The sequence below is a fragment of the Cavia porcellus genome, unplaced genomic scaffold (genome assembly GCF_034190915.1).
Source record: "Cavia porcellus strain 051 isolate PalLab524CR breed Dunkin Hartley unplaced genomic scaffold, mCavPor4.1 scaffold_33, whole genome shotgun sequence".
NCBI lineage: Eukaryota > Metazoa > Chordata > Mammalia > Rodentia > Caviidae > Cavia > Cavia porcellus.
The window spans coordinates 35,304,592-35,332,007 of record NW_026947516.1 but is presented as its reverse complement, the minus strand read 5'-3'; the positions used below and the strand labels follow the sequence as shown (position 1 = coordinate 35,332,007).

The 27,416-nt window shown below is 33.7% G+C and overlaps 1 protein-coding gene across 17 annotated transcripts in view; it reads left to right on the top strand.

Moving 5' to 3' along the window:
- Positions 1 to 27,416, top strand: part of Dmd (dystrophin) — a 2,110,831-nt gene that overhangs the window by 1,422,333 nt on the left and 661,082 nt on the right. For all 17 annotated transcript variants that reach the window (XM_063242792.1, XM_063242803.1, XM_063242804.1 and 14 more), the window contains one exon: positions 22,703 to 22,804. In XM_063242792.1, coding sequence (XP_063098862.1) covers positions 22,703 to 22,804 — 102 coding nt within the window. The remainder of the gene's footprint in view (positions 1 to 22,702; positions 22,805 to 27,416) is intronic.

Genomic DNA, 27,416 nt, shown 5'->3' with positions numbered 1-27,416 from the left:
TATCACAATCTTTCTTACATTTCATCCTTCTTCTTACTTTCCTTCTCCCCTGATAATCATCAGTGAGGTGAAGTAGTGTGATAATGGGGAGAAAAACAAAGAATCAAGTGTAAATCCCCGCTCTGACATTCACTGATTTTAACCTGACTGGCTTTTCATTGCAATGAAATATGGAGTCAATTTCCTTGGAATGCTAATGGATTAAGACAAAACTAAGTTGGGAACACATTTCTTAAGGCATAGAAAAAAACATAGCAAATGGAACCTTTCTTTGTAGGAGTAATTTTGGTAACAGCCCTAAGGAGAAAAATTAGGTTCTCACAATACCCCCACTTTCAAAAGGAAGCCAGCAAGTTGCTACCAGAAAATCAATCCAAGAAAGATAGCAGATGGTTATGAGTTTTTCATCATTCATCAACCCAGCTTGCCCATGTGAGGAGAAGACTATAAACTTGAAAAGAATTTCTTTAATTGAGCATTCCTGGAACAGATAATTCAAATAGGACTAATAATTTATAGCCCAAGAGTAACTACTATGGCTTTTACTGTTTTTTGCTCATGGGAGAGGTAAGAGTGCTTTTTGCCCTTCCCAGCCAAGCCAAGGAGGAAGGTTCTAAAATGAGCCTCTATTATGTTTGGTATTCAGACCATTCTGTTTACAGAAATCTAAAAATAGTTTAGAAAACTAAATATCATCTTCCTCATTTTAAAGGTGGTATCTATTTTCCACCCCTGGAATACTGTAAATATTGACATTTAAAAGGTGATATGTTACACTTTTGAATGTATCCAGTTGAATCCAAATACCACAGTGATATAATACCCACCATTATTGACTTATAATACATGAAAATCCTATCTTTAAAAAATAAAATCTTTGTAACATGTCTTTTTCTTCTTTAAATTATATTTGATTCCACTTCCCTCAAAGAATTCTATCCTAATGTAATATATATTTATAAAGTCTTTTGTTAACCAATCTACCATACTTATGTATGTCAACTATATCTACAAAGGCTTACATCGAATTTTTAAAACAAATTCCTATGATCATAAGTCTATTTAGACTGAATTATACCTATAATTACTAATAACAAATATACTTAGTAATAACCACATAACCCAAATACTGTATGTCTTGAGATTTTGACAATAATAATTATTAAACATACCTTGGGAATTTTTACTGGAAGTCAATGTATTAACTGGATAGACAGGCACGTGCTTGAGAATTCCTTGATTACAAAAGGATTTCAGGTGCTGGGGGTACAATTCAGTGATAAAGTGCTTGTCTAGCATGTGTGAGGCTGAGGGTTCAAGCCCTGGCATTGCAAAAAACCCATAATAATCAGTTGCCAATATGTTGATTTGTAATTTTATTTGGCATATTTCTTGGATACTGTAACCACTAGGGTAAATCAAAGTTGTGCTTTTATTTTGTAAAGTTGCTGAAGGACTATGGTTAGTAAAAAAAAAGTGTGAAAAACATTGGCATGACATGTGTACCACAAGGACAAACCCAATCAAATCTCTCATAGAGGCCGTGAACCTGGAAACTTATTCAGTTGCCACATATTCCTGAGAAAGTTTGCATGTATTGCCAAAGCATACTGTACTGAAGATTCACACTCTAGGAAAGATGTGCATTCAACGGGAAGGAAAGAAAGACAGCTGGGTTCTTGGCTGGGCATTTGTTAAACTGCCAAAAAGCCATTGAGTTTATTTCAGAGTCCATGCTGTAAGTCATTGCAGTCTACTCCTCTAGCAAACTTATCACTGTTGAGTCATACTAAATTTCTTAATGTCTCAAATCTCCCATTGTGTTTCACATGTGCTGCTTCAAGGTGACATTCCTGCCATCCTGCCCGTGTGCCATCTGCCCTTGTACCACCATTTTTTTAATTAGATGTAGGACTGTCAAGCCCTTCCCCTGCTTTACTCAGGTACATGTCCCAAGGTCCTGTAACCAAAGAGTCAGTGTATTCCATTTTCTGAGGCATTCACATGCAATCATGTAAGAAGTCTCCACCAAATGCAAATGTATTTGCATATAATCCTAGTCAACCTCTCCAAGTAAAGTAGTGACATTTCTATTCTAAGAAACTGTTCTTGACTACAACTTCCTATTATGTTAAGATTACTCTGAATTCTCAGTTTGATTACAATTGAATTGACATATAAATATACTTAGTGTACTAAATATGGTCAGTATAGGCATCCTTGCATTACCATATGGTAACCACATTTAAAGGATGTCATACTGGCTGAAAAGAATGGTACTTAGCCTCTTTGCTACACTCTACCAGTTTTCTCTGCTGGGTTACCTTTTAGATCACTCTTACTAAAGTATAGTCCATGTTTTTGGTTGGATCATTGAACACAACTGTTTGCAGTCTCTCTGTTTGAATGTTCTCTTTGTATGCTTTGATACTGTGACTTGAGCAACTATCTCTAAGATGATAATGTATAATCTATTAACTGGTGATTTCTTACTGTTTTTTTTCTGTAGTTCTGTACTACTTGTACCCTTTCACTGCTTTGTTTTGTTTTGTTTTTTCTCTTTTGCCTTTTAAATAAATTTTAAAAATATAGTCCATAGAGCAGCAGCATGCGCAGCTACGAGGTTGGTAGAAATGCAAATCTTTTGGTTTCTCCATATGCGTCCTAAATCCAAATCCATGAAGTGGAAGCTTAGGAATCTTTTTTAACAAGATATCTAGAAGATATCTTCACTTGAGAAGCGTTGGTCTAGGGAGAGCATACAAGAAGATACGAGGTCTAAACTAGATGGTCTTTAAGGGATGTGCAGTGGTTAATACAGTGAAATGTGCAAATAGGAATGGGAAAGGATTACAGACAGAAGAGGCAACAAATTCAAAGATAGGAAGTGATTAGTGGCCTTAAATATGGGAAGGAAGACAAATTTGGCGATAGCCTGGTTTTGGAGAGGTTTAGATGCCATGTTATATTTGAGAGAAATGGAGACCATTAAAAGACACTGCTGGAAACCCCTCAGATTTGGGTGTAAAGGATCAAAGGCAGAGAGTACCCAGGAAATTCTTGTGGTAGCTAAGGAACTATGTAGTCCTGGATTAGGACTTTAGCAGTACTGTACACATAAAACAGGAGAGATGGGTTTGCAACTGTTTTTTGAGTTCTTAGGGTTGACACATTGATGAGTTATGAAATCAGTTTTATTGGCAAAATGAACTAGAACATGATACTGTAGGGTATAGTAGTATATGGTACAAATGATTACTTTTATATCTACATTTTTATTTATAATTTGAAGATAATCTACATGGTCTTACATAAAGTGAAGTAATTTGTATTGTTATCAATGAGATCATACAGGGTTAATTATTCCAAAGTTGGAAGCTAATTCATCCCTCTATAGAAAATATTAAAAAGTATAACTTGTTTTATTAACTGAATACATAATATTTCCTGTGGTAAAATTTTTTTAAGATTAAAAGGCATCAATTCTTTTGATGCATCTCTGTTTTTAAGCTACTTAATCTATCTCCCCATACTCTGCTGAGGCCATCAATTTCCTGGTTTAGATTTCCAAGGATGGAGTAAGTGTGTGTTTCTGTACATGTGTGTGTGTGTGTGTGTTTATTCATTCTCTTCTTGTCCTCTTTTTAAAAAGTTAAAATACTATGAACAATTTCTAAACTGTGCTTGTTTCAATTTAAAGATATATACTGACAAATTTTTTCCTTATGAGTACTTTAAACAATTTCTTTTTAAGATTACACATTATTTCTTTCTACGGGTGTATGAACTTTATTTAACCAGCACTTGAATTAATGAACATTATTTTCAATTTTTGCTACTAATAAAATCTGACAAAAACAACGTTGTACATATGGCATTTTATACTTTGCAAGCATACCTATAGGATAAGTTCCTAGAATTAGAATGGTCAGTCAAAATGACTTTTGTCTTTTTAAGAAATATGCCCAAATTGTTCTTCATAAAATATTCTCATTAAAAGTACAAATGCTTTGCACACCACTCACAAATCTTTGCCTACTCAGTGTTATCAAACTTTTTAATTTGTTAAGAAAAAAATATATCTCCCTACCTTTTAAATTTTCATTCTATTTTTTCTTGAGTAGGATAAACTTTTTTTTCATGTGTTTCAGAGTCATTTTTAATTCCCTTCCTATGCACACTGCTAAATTCTTTACCTTTTTTTTTTTTTTTTCCTACCAGGTCGTTGGTCCTTTTCCTACTGAAATGAATACAGTGCTCCACTTTGAATAAAAACATAGTTTTCTACAAACAATGACTGTTTGTTATGACAAATAGATTCAATTTTTAAGACTGTAACCTGAGAATATAAAACCTAACCTTTAAATTGTATAGGAAATGTTTTCTGCCCTTCTGAGGAACACAATCCTGGACAGAAATTCAGTGTGTTGACAAATTATGGAATAATTGGAGATTTGAAATTTTGGACTGATATGTAAATATTTGTTTTCTTTTTCTTATCTATTTAGCAACATATAGTGGATAGAACAGAGTTTGTTTTTGCAAAGGCCATGTGTCAACTGGCTAAGATTCTTTCAAAATTCATTAACTGAAAAAAGCTTATGGCTTCGCCCTGTATTTCACTTTCTAGCCAAGTCTGAAATAATTATTTGGAAGCTTTTAATTTTATTCCCACACCTTATTTTTCCTTACGAAAATTAAAACTTCACTTTCTCAATTTTCAGGAACGCCCATAGTGGTTTGCCATTTGGCTTGCCAGTTTTATTAGTACCCTGAGATGTAATTTGTCTAGATCAAGGGAGTTAATTCTGAGCAGCTGGGGGCCTTCTAATCTCTTTACTCATCTTGGACACTAGTTCCATCTTATTACTATTTGTTCTGTTCTTTGCAGTTAGAATATCACTCCTCTTGACATACAAGAAACAGTCCCAATGGAAATTTAAATGTCCCCATGTTTAATTTTTCACATCACTATTGTGCCATTTTCTCATAAAATAGATCTATTCCAGTCTGGATTATACTCTTGCTGCCAGATCTACCTTAAATATTCATTTTATCACCCTAAAACTTTTTATACTTTCATGATATCATGCTTTTACTGCATAGTAGAATTTTAAACTCTTACTTAGCAGTCTTCCAGCACTCCATTAAAAGCAAATGTAGATAATGATACTTCAGAGACAGTTATGTAGGAACAGCAGAAACATTATTTTTAATATACACTAAAGAAACCTCTTCCCTGCACATGCATGCCATCCCTTTCCGAATATTTGTGGAGAAGAAAGATGGGAACATTTCAAACAATTTTCAAACTACTGCTGTTAAGTAGATGAATGGACCACCAAGTTTACCAACAGTATTGCCCAAGGGATGGCTTTGATTGGCAGACTACAACACAGTTAAATTAGGAAGGTTTTGAGCTTGCAAGATGCCACCTTGGTGGCATTGAGTATTGGTGTAAAATAGCAGGCTGGGCCTTCATATACATTGGAAAATGCTGTATAGTTGCAATTTGCAATATTCAAGACAGTAGAAATTTTTAATAAAAAATTTTAAAAAATTAAGCTGCTTTTCATGATTGTCTGTCTCAAGGCTTTATCCATGATTCTGTTTATTCATAAAGCTGTATCATTGAAAGATAAATGTATTGTTAACTAAAGGAAAGAATTAAAATTAGAGTCTAAAATTCAGAATTAAGATTCCAAGTCTATTATATACTATGCAGAGCCATGCTATTCAGTCTTAATGTGCATATTAAAACTAAGGGCATTAAATGTAGTTCTTTGGTGACCTTGATGCATTTGGTTTGAAGAACCACACTTGGAAAGCAGTGTTACAAGTTTCCAAGCATGCAAATAGTCATACCTATATTAAATATGGAGGTGTACTTATATGGATATGTCTTGGTGTCAAATATTTAGTCACACGAAGGCAGATTCTATATTCTGTAGGCAGATTCTATATTGTGTAGTGATTCTCACAACCCTCCCCTTTATTGAGTAGTGAGAGAACATTGCCTCACTCTGAAACAATAATTTAACCAATCTTTTTGAATTGATATCTCTTAGATAAAGGCTGGCATTTCAGGTTCCCTAGCGCTCCTCCTGCTCTTCTCCAAGATGGTTACCAAGTTGATAAATGAGGGGAAATTACATGAAATATAGGACTTAATGTTCCCATACAGGTCCTTGTACTGTACTCTCCTCTGACCCTCTGCTCTCTGCAACAATACCCTTTGCCAGCCTGCTGAGTGCCTGTTCTGATGACCACACAGCTGTGAGCCTGTATATTTGTCAGGAAATTCTGTGCTCTGCTCGCTAAATTCTGTTGGTTACTGACGGCCTTTTTTAAATCTGGAAGTTACTGCTGAAGAACACTTAAAATTCTAAATACATAATTATGACACCTCTAAAAGTAAGCATGACTATCATTATGGGTAAGAATGACTGCCAATGTCTGCCAAGAAGTTACAGCTACATAAAGACACTCATTACATTTTTATTTTATGTTGGTAGGTGGGCGGTGGACTTGGGGCTTACAGGAAGAACATTCCTGTGCTGTGGAAAAAAACAAAAACAAGAGAAGTTATGGTTATAATTTAGCAACTTTTTTTCCAAAAGGGAAGAAAAGACATACATATAAATCGTTTATAAAATATCTAAATATATATATATATATATATATATATATATATATATATATATAAATCATTTAATGCTAAAAAGAATCCTCTAAGAAATATTTGTTGTAATTTTACTATTCAGTTGCCATTTTGAGAACTTACACCAAATTAAACTTTCACTCATATTTGAAAGTTAAAAATTATCCAAATAATGTGTGAAAATTAAAGATAAAAATACACAATAAAACACTAAAGCATTCTGGAGAAAGTTTTAAGAACTATTTGATATAATGAAATTCAGAATAAGCTTCTATTTTATTAATGTGAAAATACACTATAAAATCAGATAATTCTTTTCAATAAAGATAACCAAACTTGTAGCCCACATTTTCAGCTTTGAAATACCATGGTGAAATCTCCTCTTCAAGATGCCATCTGTATCCTGAGACTTCACAAATAAGTGTTATAGAACAGTACATTATTAATCTAATTAACAAGTACAATTCTGTTATATAAGTACTCCTAGAGTTTAACAGGCAAAATTAGTTGATATTACTATTTTTATGACAGTGGTATTTGACTTAAAAATAATCTTTATAGTCCAAATACTTCTAAATTGCCATATATCTACTGTTTTATTATTTGTAACTTTCAATTTTATTGACTCTAATTTAAGTCCTAATATTAGTGTGAATAGACACATATATTCGAATCCTGGAATCATATATATATATATATATATATAGTAAATAATTATATTTTATATCACACATATATGCATAATATATGGAGATATCTATATCATAAAGGATACCAAGCACTTAAATATACAGCTGATATATATTTTGAAAAAGCAACATTCTAGTAGAAAGTTAACTGCTTAAATTATTACCTGGTATAAATGCATTTAACTTGCTCTGTAATTTTAAAAAAATATATAAAAAAGTAGAGCTTGTATATTTAGTATACCTGAAGCAATAGTTCCCAACTCCTGAACATCTCAGTACCTCCTCTAGACATAATGAATATTCAGCAGTTACTAATCAGAAGAAGACATAAAGGGCACAGTTAATAAAAGCAGCCATAATTATTTAACTTAGACTATTTTAATAAAAGTTTTAATTTGAAGGTTAAATATTTCAAAATGCATTTATAGTAATAATTGATTTTGGCAGTCATTAAAATGAGATTGATGTTCTTGAAATTAAAAATTCTGCTAAGCATTCAGAATACAAAGCATTGTAGCACAAGAATATGTAAGATACAACTAATGTTCTACTTGTTGACTCATGAATTTAGAAAGTCACGTGTGCATGCTTTTAATTTTTGAGAATTTTATATGAAATCTTGTGAATAACATGTAGAGAAAATGTGGATAGATAGGCATCTCTGCTTTTAAATTACTTTTAAAGAGGTGATAAGAAACAAAATTAATAATTCATCACAACCTTTATTATAATATATCATCTAGTATTAGCATAGTAATAAGTATTAGTGATTTATATAATTGGATAATACAAAGTTTTATGCACATCACACACACATATACACTATTATGCTTCACCCTAAACTAAACAGATTTGGACATTGTGCTGTATATATGCCGCTATAGCTAAAGTCAAGTTTGTTAAAGACAGCGTTGTTATTTTATTTTTTAATATCTCCAATAAGTCAGTTATGAATAGAGGCATTAACTTTGCTAATGACTGGGTTAAATAGAATTATGGAGATCATAAAAATAAGAACATAGAATTTTAAATGGCTTTAGAAGATAGGTAGAAATAAGATTATCATCAATTTTCATAGGAATAAAACAATTAGATTAACCATGAATTATCACTTAGGGTTTTTTCAGTCTTTTACTAAGGTAAACACTGCTTAAAAAAACATTCTTTGTTCCTACTTCCCAAAATCGATCCTCCACTTGCTCCTTATTTGCCCTTTGGGTTTTTCACACAAGAGAAACAGTGTGATATTTCAAAGTGTGCGACTGATTTATTTCACTTAAATTATGTTCTCAAGGTACATTCATTTACCAGAAGATAAGGAAGAGAATGGGAATGTTTAAAAAGCAGGAAAACAATGGAAACAAAGCTTTGTAAATAGGGAGAGGAACAAGGTTTGAAGGGAAGGAATGACAATGGGAAGGAAAAATGAATTAAGATACACTATGTACAGGTATGAATTCCCTATGACAAATTTGATCAGTATGTCCAAAATGTACCAATAAATTTTAATTTAAAAATAAATGTATTTGGAGAATAATGGTGCCAAAAAGAACATGTTTTGAAGGTCTCTTCATATATAGCCACCTGAGACTACCTAGATGTGTATTGCTGATTCATTATAGTTTCCACATCTTTAATTTTAACATATATTCTTTATCACTTTCACAGACAGCAGTAGGAAATTATGTTAATTTAATATCTTAATTTTAGTGTTCCTGGTTGAACAGAATTTCATATTTGGGGGACACACAGATTATTTTCTTTTGTGAGTTGACTTTACATACCCCAAGTTTCTTTTGGACTGTTTATTTTTCTTTACTGGTTAATGAGGTCAAATGAGCTCTTGGTTATAAGCATCTAAAATTGTGGTCCACAATTCCTTCTCCAAAACTTTATCCCTGACTTTTCAGGAGATGAGTGAAAAATGGTGTTTTTGCTGAAGACATTGAAATCAAGTTATGTATGGCAGGCTAAATGAAGACCTGGTATCCAAGATGAAACTTTTATGTTGAGTGAACCAAAGAAGGGGGATTATTCTGTCATATATTTTTTCCTTGATTTCAAAAACTCTTTATATTTCCTTTGTTCCCTGCACATATTTAAAGAAAGGTTGTTCAGGTGAAGAATCTGGGATATTTTTAAATATGACTTTAATTCAGTTCCACAATTTGATGGCATTAGTTTATAAGCTATGGAAGAATTTAGAAAGACTTGTTCTAGATAGTGACTATAATTTAAGTCTGGCACCTAATAGTAAAAGACAAAACATCTTTAACTTTATTTTAAATGTTTGTCAATTATGATATAAAAATTGAATTGTTCTTTTGTTTGCTTTTAATGAAAATTATTCTTCTACTGCTTAAAGAGAAACGTCTATTGTTTAGACACACCCACATTTTACATAAGTATTTTTTGCCAAAACTGCAAGAAATATGTCCAATTATCATGTGTATAATAACTAGAGATATTGATTGTACATTAATGTAAAATAATGCAAATATTACAGGCCATTGTTGAGACATGTCAACATTCCTTTCTGTTATGTATATCTCTCTATTTCACTGAATGGACTGTGTTTCCTAATCCCTGTAGGATATTTAAATCCAAAACAATTTAACTAATGATTGAAAATATGTGATTATGGGTAGAGTTCATCTAATTCTAATCAATTTTGAGACTCATTATGTGTTTGGTAGCACTATATTTGAAAGAATATATTAACAGATGATATTGCACAGAATGCTGTTTACAAGAAAAAGGAAGGAAAAGTATTCACTTTGTCATGTGAAAATACAGATCACATAGACATTACTTTAATTAGTCCATTCACATATTCAGTAATGCAGTGATTCTCAACCATAGATGGCTTCATCCTCTGGGGTAATTAGGCAATTCCTGGGAAGTTTCAGTTGGCACACATGAGGGAAGAGGAAATACTACTGGCATCTTGTTAGTGGTGACCAAACATGCTACAAAGCATACTATGCCTCGAAGCTCAGCCCTTACAGGAAAGAAAGGCCTAGCCTGTAATGGCAGAAAGTCTGAGATTGATAAATTCTAACTTACAGTAAAATTACATGCCTAACGGAACTGTTCAGATTCTATTCCCTGACATTCATCAAATAAAATCTAATTTTATATTTGTATCATGTTTAAACAAGTTCATAGAACTTACAGTACAGTTATTATGCAGGATTAACATCAGACAGTTCATGATTCAAACCTCTGAGATCCACCACTTGCCATTTTGTGTCTTAGGTGAATTTTCTAACCATCTGTGACTGTATTTTTTTAACTTGAAAAATGATACCACTCCCTGCTGAAAGGTTGAGTAGTACAGATTGAATAAGATTAATTGAAATGTTTTATGCTAAGTAGATAGACAAATGTTTGCAATTTAGTAAGTTTTCAATAAGTGGCAGCAGTTAATAACACTTTTGCACATACTAAATCATTTGATCCTGACCTACTATGAAAAGCCTGGTCATATACTGTATTTCATTATTTCTTAGCCACCATTGATTTGACTATGCATCATTATTTTATTTGTCATTAACAAAGAAGTGTTGCCAATTAAACTATGACACATCATCAATTATAAAATGCATTCTGTTTTCAGAGCAGTTGATCTATGAAAATAAAATGTGAATCTTAGAATTAACTACTTTAAAACCAATCAGGAACTTTCCTTTTCTCAGGTACAACTGAACAAAGCTACCACTGACAACATGCACCCCCAAATACATTTAGAAATAGGAGTATAGATTAAAGTAAAAGCACTATTAAGTATCTCTTTTTATCAGAATTATAATTCACAGCAATCCGCAGCTTCTATAGTCATCTAAGAGTTACTTATAGCATCTACCTGCTCCCAGATGGCAGGTCAGATGAGTAAATAGGAGACTCACACAGAGAAGATATAGTGTGAACCCTGGGCTGAAAGCATTATATACCCCAGGATTCAAAGTCTTAAACCATAGGTAGAATTTCGAAGGTGCACAAAAAGGACACGTTCAGTTACAAAAGTTGCTACACAGGGGGAACCACTAGAAATATGTTTTTTTTTTCTATTGGGCATTTATACTTCATACCTCATAGAACACTTAGACAAGACAGAATTTACCTATCAAAGTCATTTTAAAAGCAAGGATGCCCATTAGTATATTCTACACTCCAACTTTATCAATTTTGCAGAGAGACTAAAGCTAGACAATTTGTCAAAGCTCATATGTTTGAATATTCCAGATTCATTCTTGCCCGAGGGCTTTCTATTTGCTATCTCCTACCATTTCAGTTGTTTCCCTCTGAGATAGATATCTGCTTCAGTCATTTCCTCACTTCCTCTAGATCTTTATCCAAAGTTCACCTTCCCAATGAGGTAAGACTATTAACCATTTACTCACAATAGTATTTATCTTTTCATTCATTTTATAATTAAAAATACTGAAACTCAGTAGAGTTAATTTGCTTGCTCTAACTCATGAATCCTACAACTCAAATGTTTGATCTCTAGTCTGATTATTTACAACCACACTATAACATCAGGAGTCAGAAAACTATGATCTGTGGACCATAATCAGCCCTTGGCCATTTTTTTGTAAATAAAATTTTATTGGAACACTGTCACTTGTCTATGTGTTGTCTCTAGCTGTGTTCACACAATCCCCAAAGCCTAGAAATTTGATGTCCATTTCCTTACAGAAAATGTTTGCTGATCATTACTCTCAAGGAAAATTATAAATTGTTTGTAGATAAAAATCTATGTAAGGAGATAAAATGAAAAATGTTTTCAATGTATTTTCACTAAACATATTCATCCATATGTTTTTCCTTGATAATAAATCTATATATTTATGGAGTTGTTATGGTTTATGTCTAGATGCCCCCTCAAAGCCGATAAGCCCTTAGATAAGGTTTTGGGAGGTGATGAGAATTTGGGGAGCACTAAATTCATGAATGTATTAGCCCACTGATGAGTTTATAGGTGAATGTGAGGTTGGCAGGTGGTCAGAGGAGGTAGGTACCTGGAACTGTGGGCTGTCCCTCTTCATACTCTCTGCTTCCCCATTAAAATTTTCAAAGCAACTCTCCTTAGCTCTTCTACACTATAAGTCTGTGCCTTGCCATTCTGTGTTGAAGTCAGCTGATGATGGACTTATATGAGCCAATATAAACCTCTCTTCTTTTAAATTGTAGGTACTGGGTATCGTGACTAAAGTGACTAAAACAGGTGTACGATGTACTATTTTGATGTACCTTTTTTGTTGTGGAGTGATTATGTCCGTAAATATTTGCCTGAATCAGCAATGGGCATTGTTTTCTCTTAAAAGGGGCCAGATAGCAAATATTTTAGTCTATAGTTGAGGCTTTGTGGGCTATAGAGTCTCTTTTGCAAATTCTCAGTTCATATCAGAATTGCAACCTAGATCATTATTCATCAACAAAGGCTCAAGAAGTTAGTGGTACTTGAGGACCATCAGTTTAAATGAATGCCCTTGTAAGCCATGTCACATATTGCTATTAAACCATGTTGCAATTTTGGCGTGCATTTAAAGACTATATATAAAAAGGTTTTCAAAATAAGGGCTTACGATTTCCATAGACAAGTACTTCTCAGTATACATTTAAGTTTCTTAAGAATTTGTTCACATCTACTGTCTGTTTTCTGCATTTCCTAAGACTAGTCTTAACTCAGAATCTAGAATGAACTATTAAGATATAATTCACCTCACATCTGTCCTGACTGAAAACCCTCCTCTGGTTCAGAAACTCAAGAAGTCCTCACAAGTATGTTCTACAGGGTCTATCCTCCTCTACATCTTCTCTGTCTATGCATTCTACAACTCTCCCATTATTTACTAGAAGGTTCCCTTTAACCTTTGAGTCCTTATTTTTCTACTGAACATTCCAGATACATTCTTCTACCCATCAGTTGTTTCCCTCTAAGATATCTGCTTTATTCATTTTACCTTCCCCATATGGTTTGCCTTGGAGGCACTTTCTGAAGTACCTACATCCAACTGCCCATTATTCCACACATGCAACTTCTACCTAAATTGAAAACTTTTTCTCTCTTTAGAACTTTTCACCCTCCAGCCCATCATAATTTATCTTCCATAGATTACCATTCCATTAGAATGTAAGCATCATGAAGATAGGACAATTTTGCCTATTTTACTGACTGTTACATATCTAGTACCCAAACCAATGTTTTGCACAGAACAGATAAAATGTTTATTAAGTGAATGAAATAATTTGTTAGAACAGTTTTAGTAAAATTTCAGTTGTGAAAAGAACTCTATGCCAAAATGACTTTGAAATATTTGCTTTAAGATCTCTGTTTTCATTGCTTGATGATCACTACTATGTCCATTCTTTTGTTGGTCTCAAATATTCTCAGCTATGCAGCTTAATAGATTATATCTTCCCCATTTTGCTGCACTTGCCACATTAAAAATCAATACTGTATTATACTTTGTATATTTGGACAGATTGTTTTTGAAATCCATAAATCTCTAACTCATAAAAAGAGCCTCCCTTTGGTGGGCTGGCCTTGATTAGCCCAGAATGGAAAGAGAGCCTGTCATTCTTTGTCAATCATCTTGGCACATACTCGACAGCATGCAGTTACAGCGAGAGAGAGCTGAGTTGCAGTGGTCGAGAAAACCTAATTGTAGATAAATAAAAGAACAGTCACCTAGCATGAGGGAAAATAGAAAGAAACTCAGCTATGCAGTGTTGTGTTTTTCCATCCATCAACCTTCATTTGTCAGAGTCTGCTTGACAATCTAGGCTGAAGAAGTCAAGCTGTAACACAATATTGATTCCATTTCATTTTTGTTTCTTGGTACCCTTTTTAGCAAACAGATTGTATGTGGAATGAATGATGGTAGAATTAATATATGTGACCTCAACGTATTTATTCTAAGGGCTTACTTTTCATCCCAGAAAGCCATATATATTTGGTTGGTTGGTTAGTTTTACTATAATATTGTAATTGTCAGTTCTCACTATAATAACAAAGAACCCCAAAGTTATAATGATATACAATAAACATTTATTATTCTCTTATAAACTTGAAGATCAGCTACTTTGCTGTAGGTCAGGCTAAGGTCCTGTCATTCTGAACTGTGGATCTGCTCCAAATATCTTCTTCCAGCAACCAAGCTGCAAGTACAGCTATTATATATTTTATTATTCCTTCATGGTGGAAGACAAGAGGAACTGACAAAATGTGAATTACCAATTAGAGTTGCAGCTCACAGCTGACATAAAATCATTTCTGTCCATAGTCCATTGATCAGAACAAGGCAAATGATCAAGCCAAAATCAATGAAGAGAGAAGCATATTCATCCTTAAGCCACTCATATCAGGAGAATAAATGGATACTGAACAGCTAATAAGTCAATTACAGTATCAGATTTTCATTGATTAGACAATAATATTTTTACATTTTAACATTTCTAAAACTGAGATATACCATGCGGTAGATATTGTCTGCAAAGACCAGTTTTTTAAACTTTTTTAGAAGTTGATACAGTGTCTTAACATAAAAGCCTTTGATTTTAGTGGTTTGCAAGATAGCTGAATAGCAGGAGGTATTCTTTATAAATAAATGAAAAAGTATAAGCAAATGGACATGTATGTTTGCCAAAGAAAAGGTTATCACTTTTATCTTGAATTTGCAATTCAGGAGCAGTATCCATCTGTCATTCAGATAAGTATGTTTGAAATAAAAAATACATTAATAGGAGACCTTATGTTTGCCCATCCATTTATAGATTTACATGCATTATATACATTTTAGGAGATAAATTAGAATGCAAAAATATCTGTCTCTTGTTTGAATGCATTTTATGGCTTCCACGCTAAGGTCGTGAGAGGAGTAGAGAAGATATTTATTTCCTCTGGCTTTTGTCCTTTATTTCTGTACCATTTATCCCATCCTCCCATTTGTATCTCTTTATTGCCTCTGGGTGCTATGTATGTTCTAGATTTGCTCTTAGGATATTTTCTTTCTATCATCAATCCTTTTTTGAACCTGGTGCATGAGTTATATTTGTTCTGAGGCTTTGCTCAAGCCTTCTTATCCTACCTTCTTGTCCATCAAACATAGTACTGCTCAGTTCTTCTTCTGTGCTCCATTGCACATTACACTTTGCCAGTTGTTATATGCATTGTGCATGTAGTTGTGTGTCAGTATTCTTGTATTTCTATCCCTAGCCCATATACTGAAACAGACTAAACATTTAATAGATGTTTGTCAACTGAACAGACAAATGAATGTTTAAATTATGTGAGGGCTATTTATACCCTATTTGTAGTATCCTAAGTATATATTCACATAATCTGTGGCTTTGTATATATTCATATTTCTTAGGTGGCAATAAATGAAGAAAACTAAAATTAAGATACAAAAACTAGCCAAAATTTTTTCATGTTATATTATCCTTAGGAACACCAAATTTCTAGGGAAACATACAAATGCATATACACACAACCCCACATGCAAACTGAACTTAATGTTGAATTACAATTGTAGAAATATATGTTGAAAATGGAGGAACAAAACACATTCCTGAATTCAGAGAAGACTTAACTTGTGAAGGTGTACATTGCTCCTAAAGTTAAATAAATAAATTTTGTGAGTAAAAAAAGAAAAATGATGGTCCATAAATCAATTCTTAGAAAATGTGAGAACATAGTCAATGTGGTGGTACACACCCATATTCCCAACATTCAGGATGCTCAGGCAGGAGGATAACTACAGTTGTAGGCCAGCCTGAGCTATACAGCGAGTTCAAAGCTAGCCTGACCTACATAGTGAGACCTTGTCTTAAAATGCAAAAGAAATGCAAGAACATATTACTATATATATGACTTTCTATAATCACCTTCAGCATTTTTTAAATATTTTTTATCGCTAACTTTTCTTCACTGCTTGTCGGATCAGCAACTGCCCAATACAACTAAAGCTGTTTGATAATAATTAACTAAAACTGAAGATGTTTAGAGTTAGCTCATTTGAAAAGCCTATCAGGATTTAAAAATAGACCATGCTATTCTCCTAGTGAGTATCAATAGTTACACCCTTTGACCTAATTAGTGCACATTAATTACACTTGTAACAAATTGTCAATAGTATGATGAAAATAAAACTCTTGGTGGATTATAAGGGTCATAACTCCTGTGCACTGCCTTGCAGTGTAGGGGACATTAAGAATAAGTGAGGAGGAGAATGCCTAAATGGAAATGTTCTATTATTAGAAGTGAATTTGTTTGTTGAAATCCCTTGAGGACTTTCTTGTTTGAATGTTCTTTGAAGTCAAACAGTTTCTACTTACAAAAACTGGCCACTACAATTAGTGCTGGTTCCATTTTAGTAGTGGCCCTCTTCACCTTATCTAAAATCACAAAAAGATGTGAGGCCATTTATGAGATGAAAGGTTTACTCCAACCAATTCTCTGACCCGAATATCAGAGGTTTGGCAATCATAAACCCTCAAAGAGGAGCCCTCACCGTGTTTTCAAGGCTATGTTATAATCTGTTCCCTTTCTGGAGAAGAGACAGGCTTTTCTCTCATTTGTATTCTGTAAAAATATTATGGAATATATTGAAATTAAAGTAGAGGAGAAAGAATTAACATGATATTAAATATCATGTCAGCCAAGATCAGGAGGAAGCCATAAGAAGCACATGTTGTACACAGCAGGATAAGAAACAAAGGAACGATTCGGTGACACACTTTTCCTGAATGTACAGTAATCTCAACTCTACTTGCAAGTTTCATGGTTCTAGACAGTGGACCTAATCTCTCTCAACTTCAGCATTGTGAAATTAGATAAAAATGTGTTTTATAGGACAAACATGTATAAAACACATACTTTTTGACAATGATAAACATTCATAAACCCAGATTTGATGTTATTATAACCAAAGTCAGGCATAATAACACACACTTATAATTCCAGCATTCATAAGGCTGGGGCAGGAGGATTGCTGTGAGTTTCAGGCCAGCCTGGACTACATCACAAGACCTTACATGCATTTTTTTAAATAATACTCTACATCATCAGAGCCATTAGTTGTCATTTTTAGTATTTTCTTATCATTTTATAGACATACTTTCCCTGAAGTTATTTTTTTCTTTTCATTTTAGTTTTCATGTCATTTTATTTCTATGGAGAGAAGATAACATTACATTGTTTATCACACTTATTCTTCCATTTTTCAGGATGATTATTAGCTTTTCCAACTGTAATTTCTTATACTTATTAAGACAAATATACAAAAGAATATTTTCAGTGAATTTAACCAGATGTACTACAGCTGGCCCTCCCAACAGTGTCATGCCCTGAATAACTGAATTATCTTTTTAGCTAATAAATCCACATGTCAAATAAATGTGAGGTAAATCATAGAAATTCATCCTCAAAATGATCTTTCTCAAATGACTTACCTAAGGTGTGTGCAATTAGACATCTAGTTCTCCAAAAATATGCCAAGGAGAAGCAAACACAAAGAATATAGAGCTGAGCATGAGTTGCTTCACTCATCACTCTATTTCTAGAAACCCAAGAGTAAATTTCACCCAGGTACTTGAACTCTGAATTATTTCATTGAAGAATGAGAAGTTGCCAATAGCTATGAGAGGAGGACATGCTGAATGACAGGCATGATGACAGAAAAACACCTCTGGAGAGATAAATGATGTGACTTTACAATGTCCATTCCCTGGAAGACTAAATCTAGGGCTAGTTTCAGGATCTGAGGAGAGGAAATGCAGTTGTCCCTTGGCATCCATAGAGGATAGGTTTGAGGATCCCCTGTGGATAATACAATCCATAGATGCTTAAGTCCCTTTTACAAAATAATACAGTATTTCCATATAAACTATCCACATTTTTCTGTGTATTTAAGTCCTCTCTAGATTACTTAAAATGCCTAACACAATGTAAATGCTGTCTAAATAACTGTACTCCATTGCTTAGAGAATAACAACAAGAAAATATCTATACATGTTGAGTGCTATTGAGTGCAGACAAGGTTTTAAAAATGTTTTCAATCCATGAACACAGAGGAATCTAAGTATACCGGGGGCCAGCTGCAGTCTAATTCCTGCACTTGCTAGAACCTTGAGTTCACTTGAAATTACAACCTTTCCTCAATCTTTCCAGCAAACACTTGTTTAGAACTTGCAGGAATAAGTAACACATGAGCTACTTGGACATTGGCCTTGTTTTTTCAGTAGCTCACTGGACAGCTGCATCAGTATTACTATGACCATCTTGATTCATGTGCACAGCCCAAGTACATTAACATGTTTCCATGTACAGACTCAACTGTCTGCTTATATATCTACTCTACCCATACACATCATGCACATCCATGGAAAAATTGTTATATATTATATACATGTGTAGGCATATATCTCAAGGACATAGCTGCATGTATGAAGGACTAGAAATTTGTCTAATAAAATATACCAGGATGTAGCATGTGGTTGACCTTCAAAGTCACTTGATAAATGTATTGAACAGATGGTGCAGTGGATTAGTGACAATTTTCTTTTCTTTTTTTTTTTTTTTTTGTACTGGGTATTGAACTCACAACCTTGCACTTGCCAAGCAGGTGCCACTGAGCTAAAGCCCCAACTCAGTGAGACTGTCTTAAGAAAACCATTTTGAGATGGAAGTGATGGTGCACATCTGTAATCCCAGCACTCTGGGAGGCTGAGGTAGAAGGAGTGAAAATTCAAACCTCTCCTGGGAAGTTTAGTGACTTCAAAATAAGTAACCAAAACTTGAGGATATAGCACAGTACAAAAGCCTGGGTTCAACCCCCAATGCACCCCAAAATATTTATTAAAAGTAGAGAAAATACATGTAGATGGGCGTCTCATGCAAAAGATGGTACTGTATAAATACTATGAAAGATAAAAAATCATGTCAAATTTGACAGATATGAATTACTAATTGATATCTAGGGACAGAGATTTAATTTTAAAGGAATCTAAAGAGCATGCTATCCTATTTTGCTCAGTGAATGAAGAAAATGGCAGTAGAAGAGTTTTGAAGGAAGACAGACTTTCCATGCTCTACTAGGACAGGCTTTAATGCTCATATAAGTGTCTAGTTTCTGTATGAAGCACAGTCCTCTAGTCCCACCAAGTTTACTCCTCCTCTGAAATTATAAACCAAAAAAAATTTTAAATATATATTGTGCTTCAACTGCAATAATGATAAACTACTTGCTTTGAGGTATCATGTTCTTGCATCTGTTATTTAAATAGTCATTTGTTTGCTAAAACATTCAAAATTTATAGTATTTCCTTTGTTCCCTGGGTGAAAATTAAATCATGTAAATATTTTGTTAAAGAAGGAAAATTGCCAAAGAAATGAAATTTCAGTTAAAAGGAAATAAATGAAAAGGCAAAGTATAAAATAATTATTTTAGTGTATCAAAAGAATTGTTTTTATAAGTCTTATAATCAATAACATGAAGATATATTTTTAAATAAAGTAAGTGCATAATTAGAAAATTAGATTATGTATTTAAGTCTAGCAAATTATTTATAAAGTTACCAATCCCATTAAAATGTTCAAATGTCCATGAACAAATGTTTCTAATAATATATAACCTAATTCAAACCCTTCAGGCTGAAAACGTAAAAATATTGATAGATGTGTGATAGGCACTGACAGAAATAGAATGGCTGAGCAAGGAAGCTACAAGATTTGTTTGCATAGATGATAATTCCATAGGAATGGTCAAATTAATAAACTCGTAGTTTGACTAACTGTGTCACATCATGAAGGATAAAACAAAGGGACTTAAAAAGGGTAAATAAGACTATGGGGGGATAGGAATAATGGTCTTCAGTTTCATTTTTAGAAAATCCCAAAGCAACGGAAAGACTTCTACAGCAAGTTGGCATCCTTCATGCTTCCCAGAGTGACTAATCTTGAATGATTTGGCCACAGAGTTTATCTGAAACCCTAATTATACTATATAACTCTGATGACTCTACAGGCCAAGTTTGATTGTCTTTTATTATCAGATAAATATGAAAATGTGTTGGTATATATCATAATACTCAATTGAGATAGATGATGAAAATGAAATCTACTCCTGAATAATAATGTTAGTTAGATCAAATCAGATGATACAGGTTTTAGTAACTTGTGGAAAGGTGACTTCTACTAGTAGAAACAGAATCAACTTGGGATTCAGATGGAATTTTGTTTGTTTCCTCATTTTTTTTTTTTGTACCGGCGATTGGACTCCCAACCTTGAACTTGCCCAGCCCTTGGAATTGTGTTTGAATATCAACTCTCTATTTTCCATGGGGCCAAAGGCAAAGTATTTGCATCATTGTTACCACCACCACCACTAGCTTTCTTTTCCAGGCTTTGTTCTCTCATCTGTAAAGTGATAATCTTTTTCATTCAGAATTTGGGGAAGGGTATGTGGAGGTTGTTATATAAATGGTAACTATATCATCTTTAAGGACACAGTCTGTGGCCTTGGTGAAACTAATCATCACACCTCGCTTATTACCAGTAATTGCCAATATCAATTAACAAGGAAAGTCCCTAGAGGTTAGTAAAAAAATAAAAAATGTACTTTATCTTAGGTAAACACATATAATATGAATGATGATGACACAGTTTCAAGTTACCTTTGTTTGGTATATAATGCATATATAATTTTCAATGCATACTTTGGTTATCATACATGGATTTGGCTTGATAATTCATGATATAGATAAATCAAGCATGGGTAAGTGGAAAATGTTGGTCACTTTTGTACATAAATAAATTTACCTTGCTAAAGATATCTTTTCTCAACTTCATTTAAATAACATGCCTTATTTTTCTGTCTTCAAGTATTTTGACATCATGTCACCATTCAATATGCTCAAATGTTTTGCAAATAAAGCATTTAACGGTGAACTGATAATGGCTTGGCACCTTTTAGGATTTCAGTGCCAAAAATAGATGTGCCCCATTCCTGATTTGAGATATCAGATCTATTTCCTCTTCTTGCAAAGAGTTATAGTCAGATTGAGTACTGTGCTTTGAAGGAATAATATGTCTGGGCAATGGGCTATGAGACATCAATCAGCAGTTCTAGACAATGAAGTAGCTAAGGCTCCTACTCTGAAGTGGCTGAGATTTGCGCACATACCTATTAACACCTAGGATTAGGCTTAATGTTACAGATGCTTTGACCAAAGCATCTTTCTCTCACTGGTGGTCATTATAAGATCTGGAGAAATCACGTCTCTTAAGAGCCTGTGCTGAGCACCTGTAAATGACTAGACACACTACTGAGCAGTATACGATTGTATTAATGTGGGTTTCGGGGTTTCCTGCTCTCCTGGGCTGAGCAAGGACAGGTCCAAACACAGTGCAGAAAGGAAACAGTGGCATAAAGGTATGTACTCCCAGCAGTGTGGAGAAGCTCCAGAATAGAAGCAGGAGGAAGACAAATACGGGTTAATCAGGAGCCACTCCCTGGGAAAGATTGCTCAGGCCCTGGCTGATGCCTGACATTGATTAAGCAATATGCTATCCTACTGTGTAACAAGCGTCCCATCCAAAAAGTCTTCTGTAATATTTAACTGCACTTCCTTCAGCTTCAATTCATGCACATTTCATTTGTTCTTTCTTTAAGAACCCTAGACAGCAGTCAGTAACAATCACTTTATATTTATAAATCTAAAGGGACTTTTTTTTTCCTGTCATGCTTCAATGTTCTCTGGGCTAAGGAAAAACAAACAGTAAAAAATTAATTTAATCATTCCTTAAAAGGCCTATTTAGTTTGACTGCTTAATATATAATAAACTTTGATACTGTGCTTTTAAGTGTTTACTCTTTGGGAAAGAAACCTCATTTTGACAGTGATGTGGAAAGCATTATTTGATTTCCATTGCAAAAAAGAATTTAGATTCAAAACCCCAATCAGAGTCTGTAAAATAAAAGTTAGAGCAAAATAAATATTAAGATTATATTACTGAAGCTAAAACTAGTATTTATATATATAAATCATATTAACAAAGTATACCTCTCATTGCATCATACCTTTTTGAAAAATAGAAAGTTAGTGTCTGTATTTTTGTGTTATAGTATTCTGATATAATTTAAGTAAATTTTTTAAACTTCAGTGTGCCTTACAGAGACCTCTATTTTCTTTTCTCTGCACTAAAAGCTACATTTTTGTGCCCCTCTGTAATGCACAGAAATTGATCTGCAATACATGTGGAGTCTCCAAGGGTATATTTAAATTTAGTAATTTTATTGCTAACTGTGAAGTTAATCTGCACTGTATGGGTTCTTTTCCCCAGGAAACTGAAGTAGCAGTTCAAGCTAAACAACCGGATGTGGAAAAGATTTTGTCTAAAGGGCAGCATTTGTACAAGGAAAAACCAGCCGCTCAGCCAGTGAAGGTAATGAAGCAACCTCTAGCAATATTCATTACTTCATAATGGGTTATGCTTCCCCTGTTGTACATTTGCCATTGACGTGATCTATTTATAATCGATGAAATAACTTGTAAGGAAATATTGGTCATACTGCAATAGCAGAGGCAAGCTGTCTTTTTGATCAACATATCCTATTTATACATTGTGATCTTAAGGCTATTAACAAGTCATTGCATCAGAGGAGTCATTTCTGTCCTGGTGTGCTGCCATCAGTACAAAAAGTAGTCCCACCTTCAAGGTAGATTAAATTCTTTGGGGCTTTATTGCATTGCTTGCCAGCCTTGACGCTTTTCATATTGTTTGGCTTAATTCAAATCAAGCTACTGCATCATACTGTCTGTCTCCAACAGCTGTAAAGAATCACAATATGGTCTGTGACCTTTCCTTTCTCTGTTGCTCTTTCTTATGAAAAAGGAAAACCGTCACTCAGGTTTCAGTATTTTATTGGGTCAAGAAATTTTAGTGAAATGTCATGTAATTGCTTCTATCTTTAGTAAAAAGCTGGCATGAGTGAAAGAATGAGTTCTACTTCTTTCCTTTCTCTGTGTGCATTTTGAAGTCTAGGGCACATTTATTCACAGGCTATTACATGGGAAAAGATGGAAAGCCTGGTTAGTTTTCAAAAAACAGCTAATCAATGGCTTCCATTTGCAAACGAGTGTCCAGTGATAAATAGATGTTAGGCATAGGCATAGGTTACCTTATTCTCTGTACCTGACCAAAATTACAATGGGTCCCATTATGATGAAGGTTCCTGGGAGCCTGTAGATGGTGGCTATTTATTGATCAGTCTTGGTTTCTCAGCTAATGTTGCAGGCTGAGATTTAGTGAACCTCACCCTCATGTTTAAAACTGCTCTAAAACTGTGCAGGTCAATAATCTCATTATGCAGAACCAGTTTGTCCTTGCAAACAACATTACCAGGACTCAGACACTGTCTCTGAGGTCACTGCTTAGTTTCCCTTGTGCTTGGCCAAAGCTTCATTTCTACAAAATTGTTTGGTTTTACTATAGCTAACAAGGGTATTTTTCTTAGGTAACTTTAAAAGTCTGGGCCTGGCCATAATGTCCAAACACTAACTGCTAAAAGGCACAGGTTTCTCTGTAGGTAGTAATATATATTTATTCAGAAATACATTTTTCCCTCTTAAAATCCAGAAAAACAGGGCTGCAGATTTAGCTCAGTGGCATAAGCACCTGCCTAGTAAGTGGAGGGTCATGAGTTTGATCCCTGGTACCAAAAATAAATAAATAAATAAAATAAAATCCAGAAAAATAGCTTGCATCCAAGCTCAAGCTCGGTATAATCACCTTTATAAACTAACAGTGTGTTAAGTATTTAGATGTGAGAGTAAGAGACAGTTTGAAACCAGTACATTTCAGTGTTTCTACTGATACTTTAAAGAAATCAAATCCCCAGGCAGACTCTCATTTTAGCAAGCCATAAAAGGGCCAAATGAACTATTGCATAAGTTGATTCTATATACTCTTGTTTGATCCTCAAACATTTAATGCCATATGTTTATGACAATGACCAAGGAATTAGGATTAATGTAACAGTTACCTAACTGCACAAATTTGTACAAAGCTGGCTTTATCTTGTGCCTTTATTAAAAAGAAAAACATAGAGGAAAATTTTTAAATGAAAGTAGGAACAAATTTTGTTTTCATTAGATGTAAAACAATCCAAACATTTGGTGGTATCTTAATCCTATCTCTACCCACAGCCTTAACTCGTGGACCACTTTAAAATCAGAAGAGGAATCTGTCTAGTCTGAGTGTACTGATTTTCTGCTGTAAATTGGTGATGTGAAAAGATAATTACTGTTCTGAAATAAAAGAATGGAGGCTATGGCTATATCACTGTCCTCTTTCACATCCCTTAAACCCACTTTGTTATGGTCGGGGTCTTTCTTTCCCCCTTTAATCTTGATTCAGTTCATTTAGGAAAGGTACAACATAGGTGATAGTTCCTTCCTGTTCTACTGCTTCTCTCCTGAGTTTGGAAAAGAATCAACATTTCAGTTTGATAAGAGCAAAAGGATGAGATTAATTTGGGAGCTAAGGAATGGGGAGAAATACATGACCTATAACTTTATTATTATCTTCATTTTCTGTTGCCGAGAATGGAACCCATGGCTCTGCCACTGAACTACTATTCCCAGCCCCACAACTTTTGATAATGCTCCCTGCCCTTGGAAATACCTGAAGATTAGCTGGGATTTGTCACAATTTGAAACACTAGAAGCTCAGAAAAACGACCTCACAGTGCAAAACATGGCACTACAACATAAGGCAGAAAGCTGTGAGGGCAGCTGTTAAAATCTCTGCATGGATCAGACGCTCCTTTTTTAAAGGTTAAAGATGATTTTTGAAGGATGATCCATTGCTCTAATGGTACATGAACAAACCTTTTTTCAGTGCTGAGTCCATATATCAAAAATTTTCAATCATGCTATTTCTAACACCTCTTCCCCTTAACTCTGAGCTTTCTCATCCCTCAATAGGAGAATGAGGTCTGAACAGCCTTCTGTACATTGTCATAAGGAAGTTTGTTACTGCTTTTCCTATTGGAGAGAAAAGCATTTGAAAAGCATGACAAAAATAAGTGATATTCTTAAAAAAGAAAATGTGAATCCTAGTGTGTGTATGTAAGATCCAGTACTAATGGATAATTAATATGTCATCCACTTGCAGATATTCTAATTAAGGCCACATCAGACAATGGTTCTGTTTCTTAGAAACTGACTGTCTATGGGTACCTCCACATTGTGAATCAGATTACCCATCTGTGTGGCTCCTGTATTCAGATACAAGGAGACAGCTGACTGGGATCTGGCTTCATTCCTGTTCAGCTTCTTTTTCTTTGCTTTCCTTCTCCAAATTCTGTAAGATTTTGTTACCTTCCCAAGACGGTACTTTGGTTTTTTTAAAAAAAAAAAAAAAAAAAAGAACAATTCCTGTCTAATTAACTTTCTCTTATTTTCTTTGAGGATTTCCTTTTAAAGTTTAAAAATAAATCATGAGACTGTTCTAATGACATAAATACAGTACTAGATCTCTGGTGCAAAATTACCTGAACAGTCTTATAAGATGGTGATTAAGTAGGTAGCTTCATGTTTTCTCTCTCTCTCTTCTTCTCCTTTTCCCTCTCTCTCACACCCAGTACCTACTTTTCACTTTCTCCTCCCATTGCACATGTACACACACACACCACACACACACACACACACACACACACAAACACACACACTTCTATTTCATTTGTGTATGTTTTCTTCCTCTTACCCTCACATAGCATTACAAAAGTGTTTAAATTACATAGTGTTTAAATTTTTGTTAAATTTATGTATTTGGTAATTGCATTTTATGATAATACAAATTGATTGACTCAATTTTGCTAAATTCCATTTTCCAGGGAATAATAATTAGGTTTTCCATCATAGCACATTTAGCAGTTAAAAAGCCACAAAACAACTGTCAACATTGACAATAATACCAACAATCCCATAAGAAATAAACGAGTTACGTTGTTCCTTACATTGTATTTTTAACTCTGTTGTACTATTTAAGCATGTAGATGCCATTTTCTTCACTTTATACTTATTTTAATTTAATTTTCATTAAAATATTAAAAATGTATGTCTTTTAAATTATTATATTGTCTCCCATATATTAGAAATGAGAGCATTAATGGAATTTTAAATGTCTTAGTTACTTGCCAAAGTGGTTAGATAAAGCCAACTGTTTTGACTTGCTAGCTTTTTATATTATCAAAAGAAATCTTGCTTAGATGATGTTTGTAATATATTTTACTTACTTATTTTGAATTAATTTTAAATGTAACAGTAAAAGTAAAGGTTAAAGTATCTTATGCATCTGGCCAATGGGCTCCATTCTAAACTTTCACACAAAATCATTGCTGTATACAAATGGCCAACAGGAAAATGATAATCTTCCAGGCATCATTCCCTCATATGTAAGCTGCAAAATGACAGAATCATTAGTCATTTTCAATTACAGTCAATCACAACCAGGGATGTTTAATTTTCCCAGCTGTTTTGTTGTTAATTAACTAGATTAAGTTGGGCGCTTTTTTTTCCTTAACAAGTTTGTTCTCTTGCCAATATCTATAGATTAACATCTCTAAGAACTTCCTAAGGGATTTTTATTTTGCCTACTAATTTTCAATATATTATAACAAATGTGGTCTGGCAGTTTATATAGTATATATAACATGCTCAATTGAATATTATTATGATTACAATAATATCTGGAGTTAATTATTGTTTTGTTGATCAAAATGTTGTTCAATCATATATTCTTGTATTTATAACAATGTTTGGATTTTGTGAATCATGTATCACGTGTAGAATCTCTTTACCTAGTATAATGTTTTTTATAATGTCAAAAATTAATAGAGGTGACAGATATAACTTGTCCCCTTAATGATCCAGTCCATTTTGACTGACTCTTTGCATGAGCAAAATGAGAGAACTGATAGAAGTAATAATATTAGAGATATTTTATGATTTATTAATACATGAGCAGGAGGTTTTTTTCAATTCAAATTTGC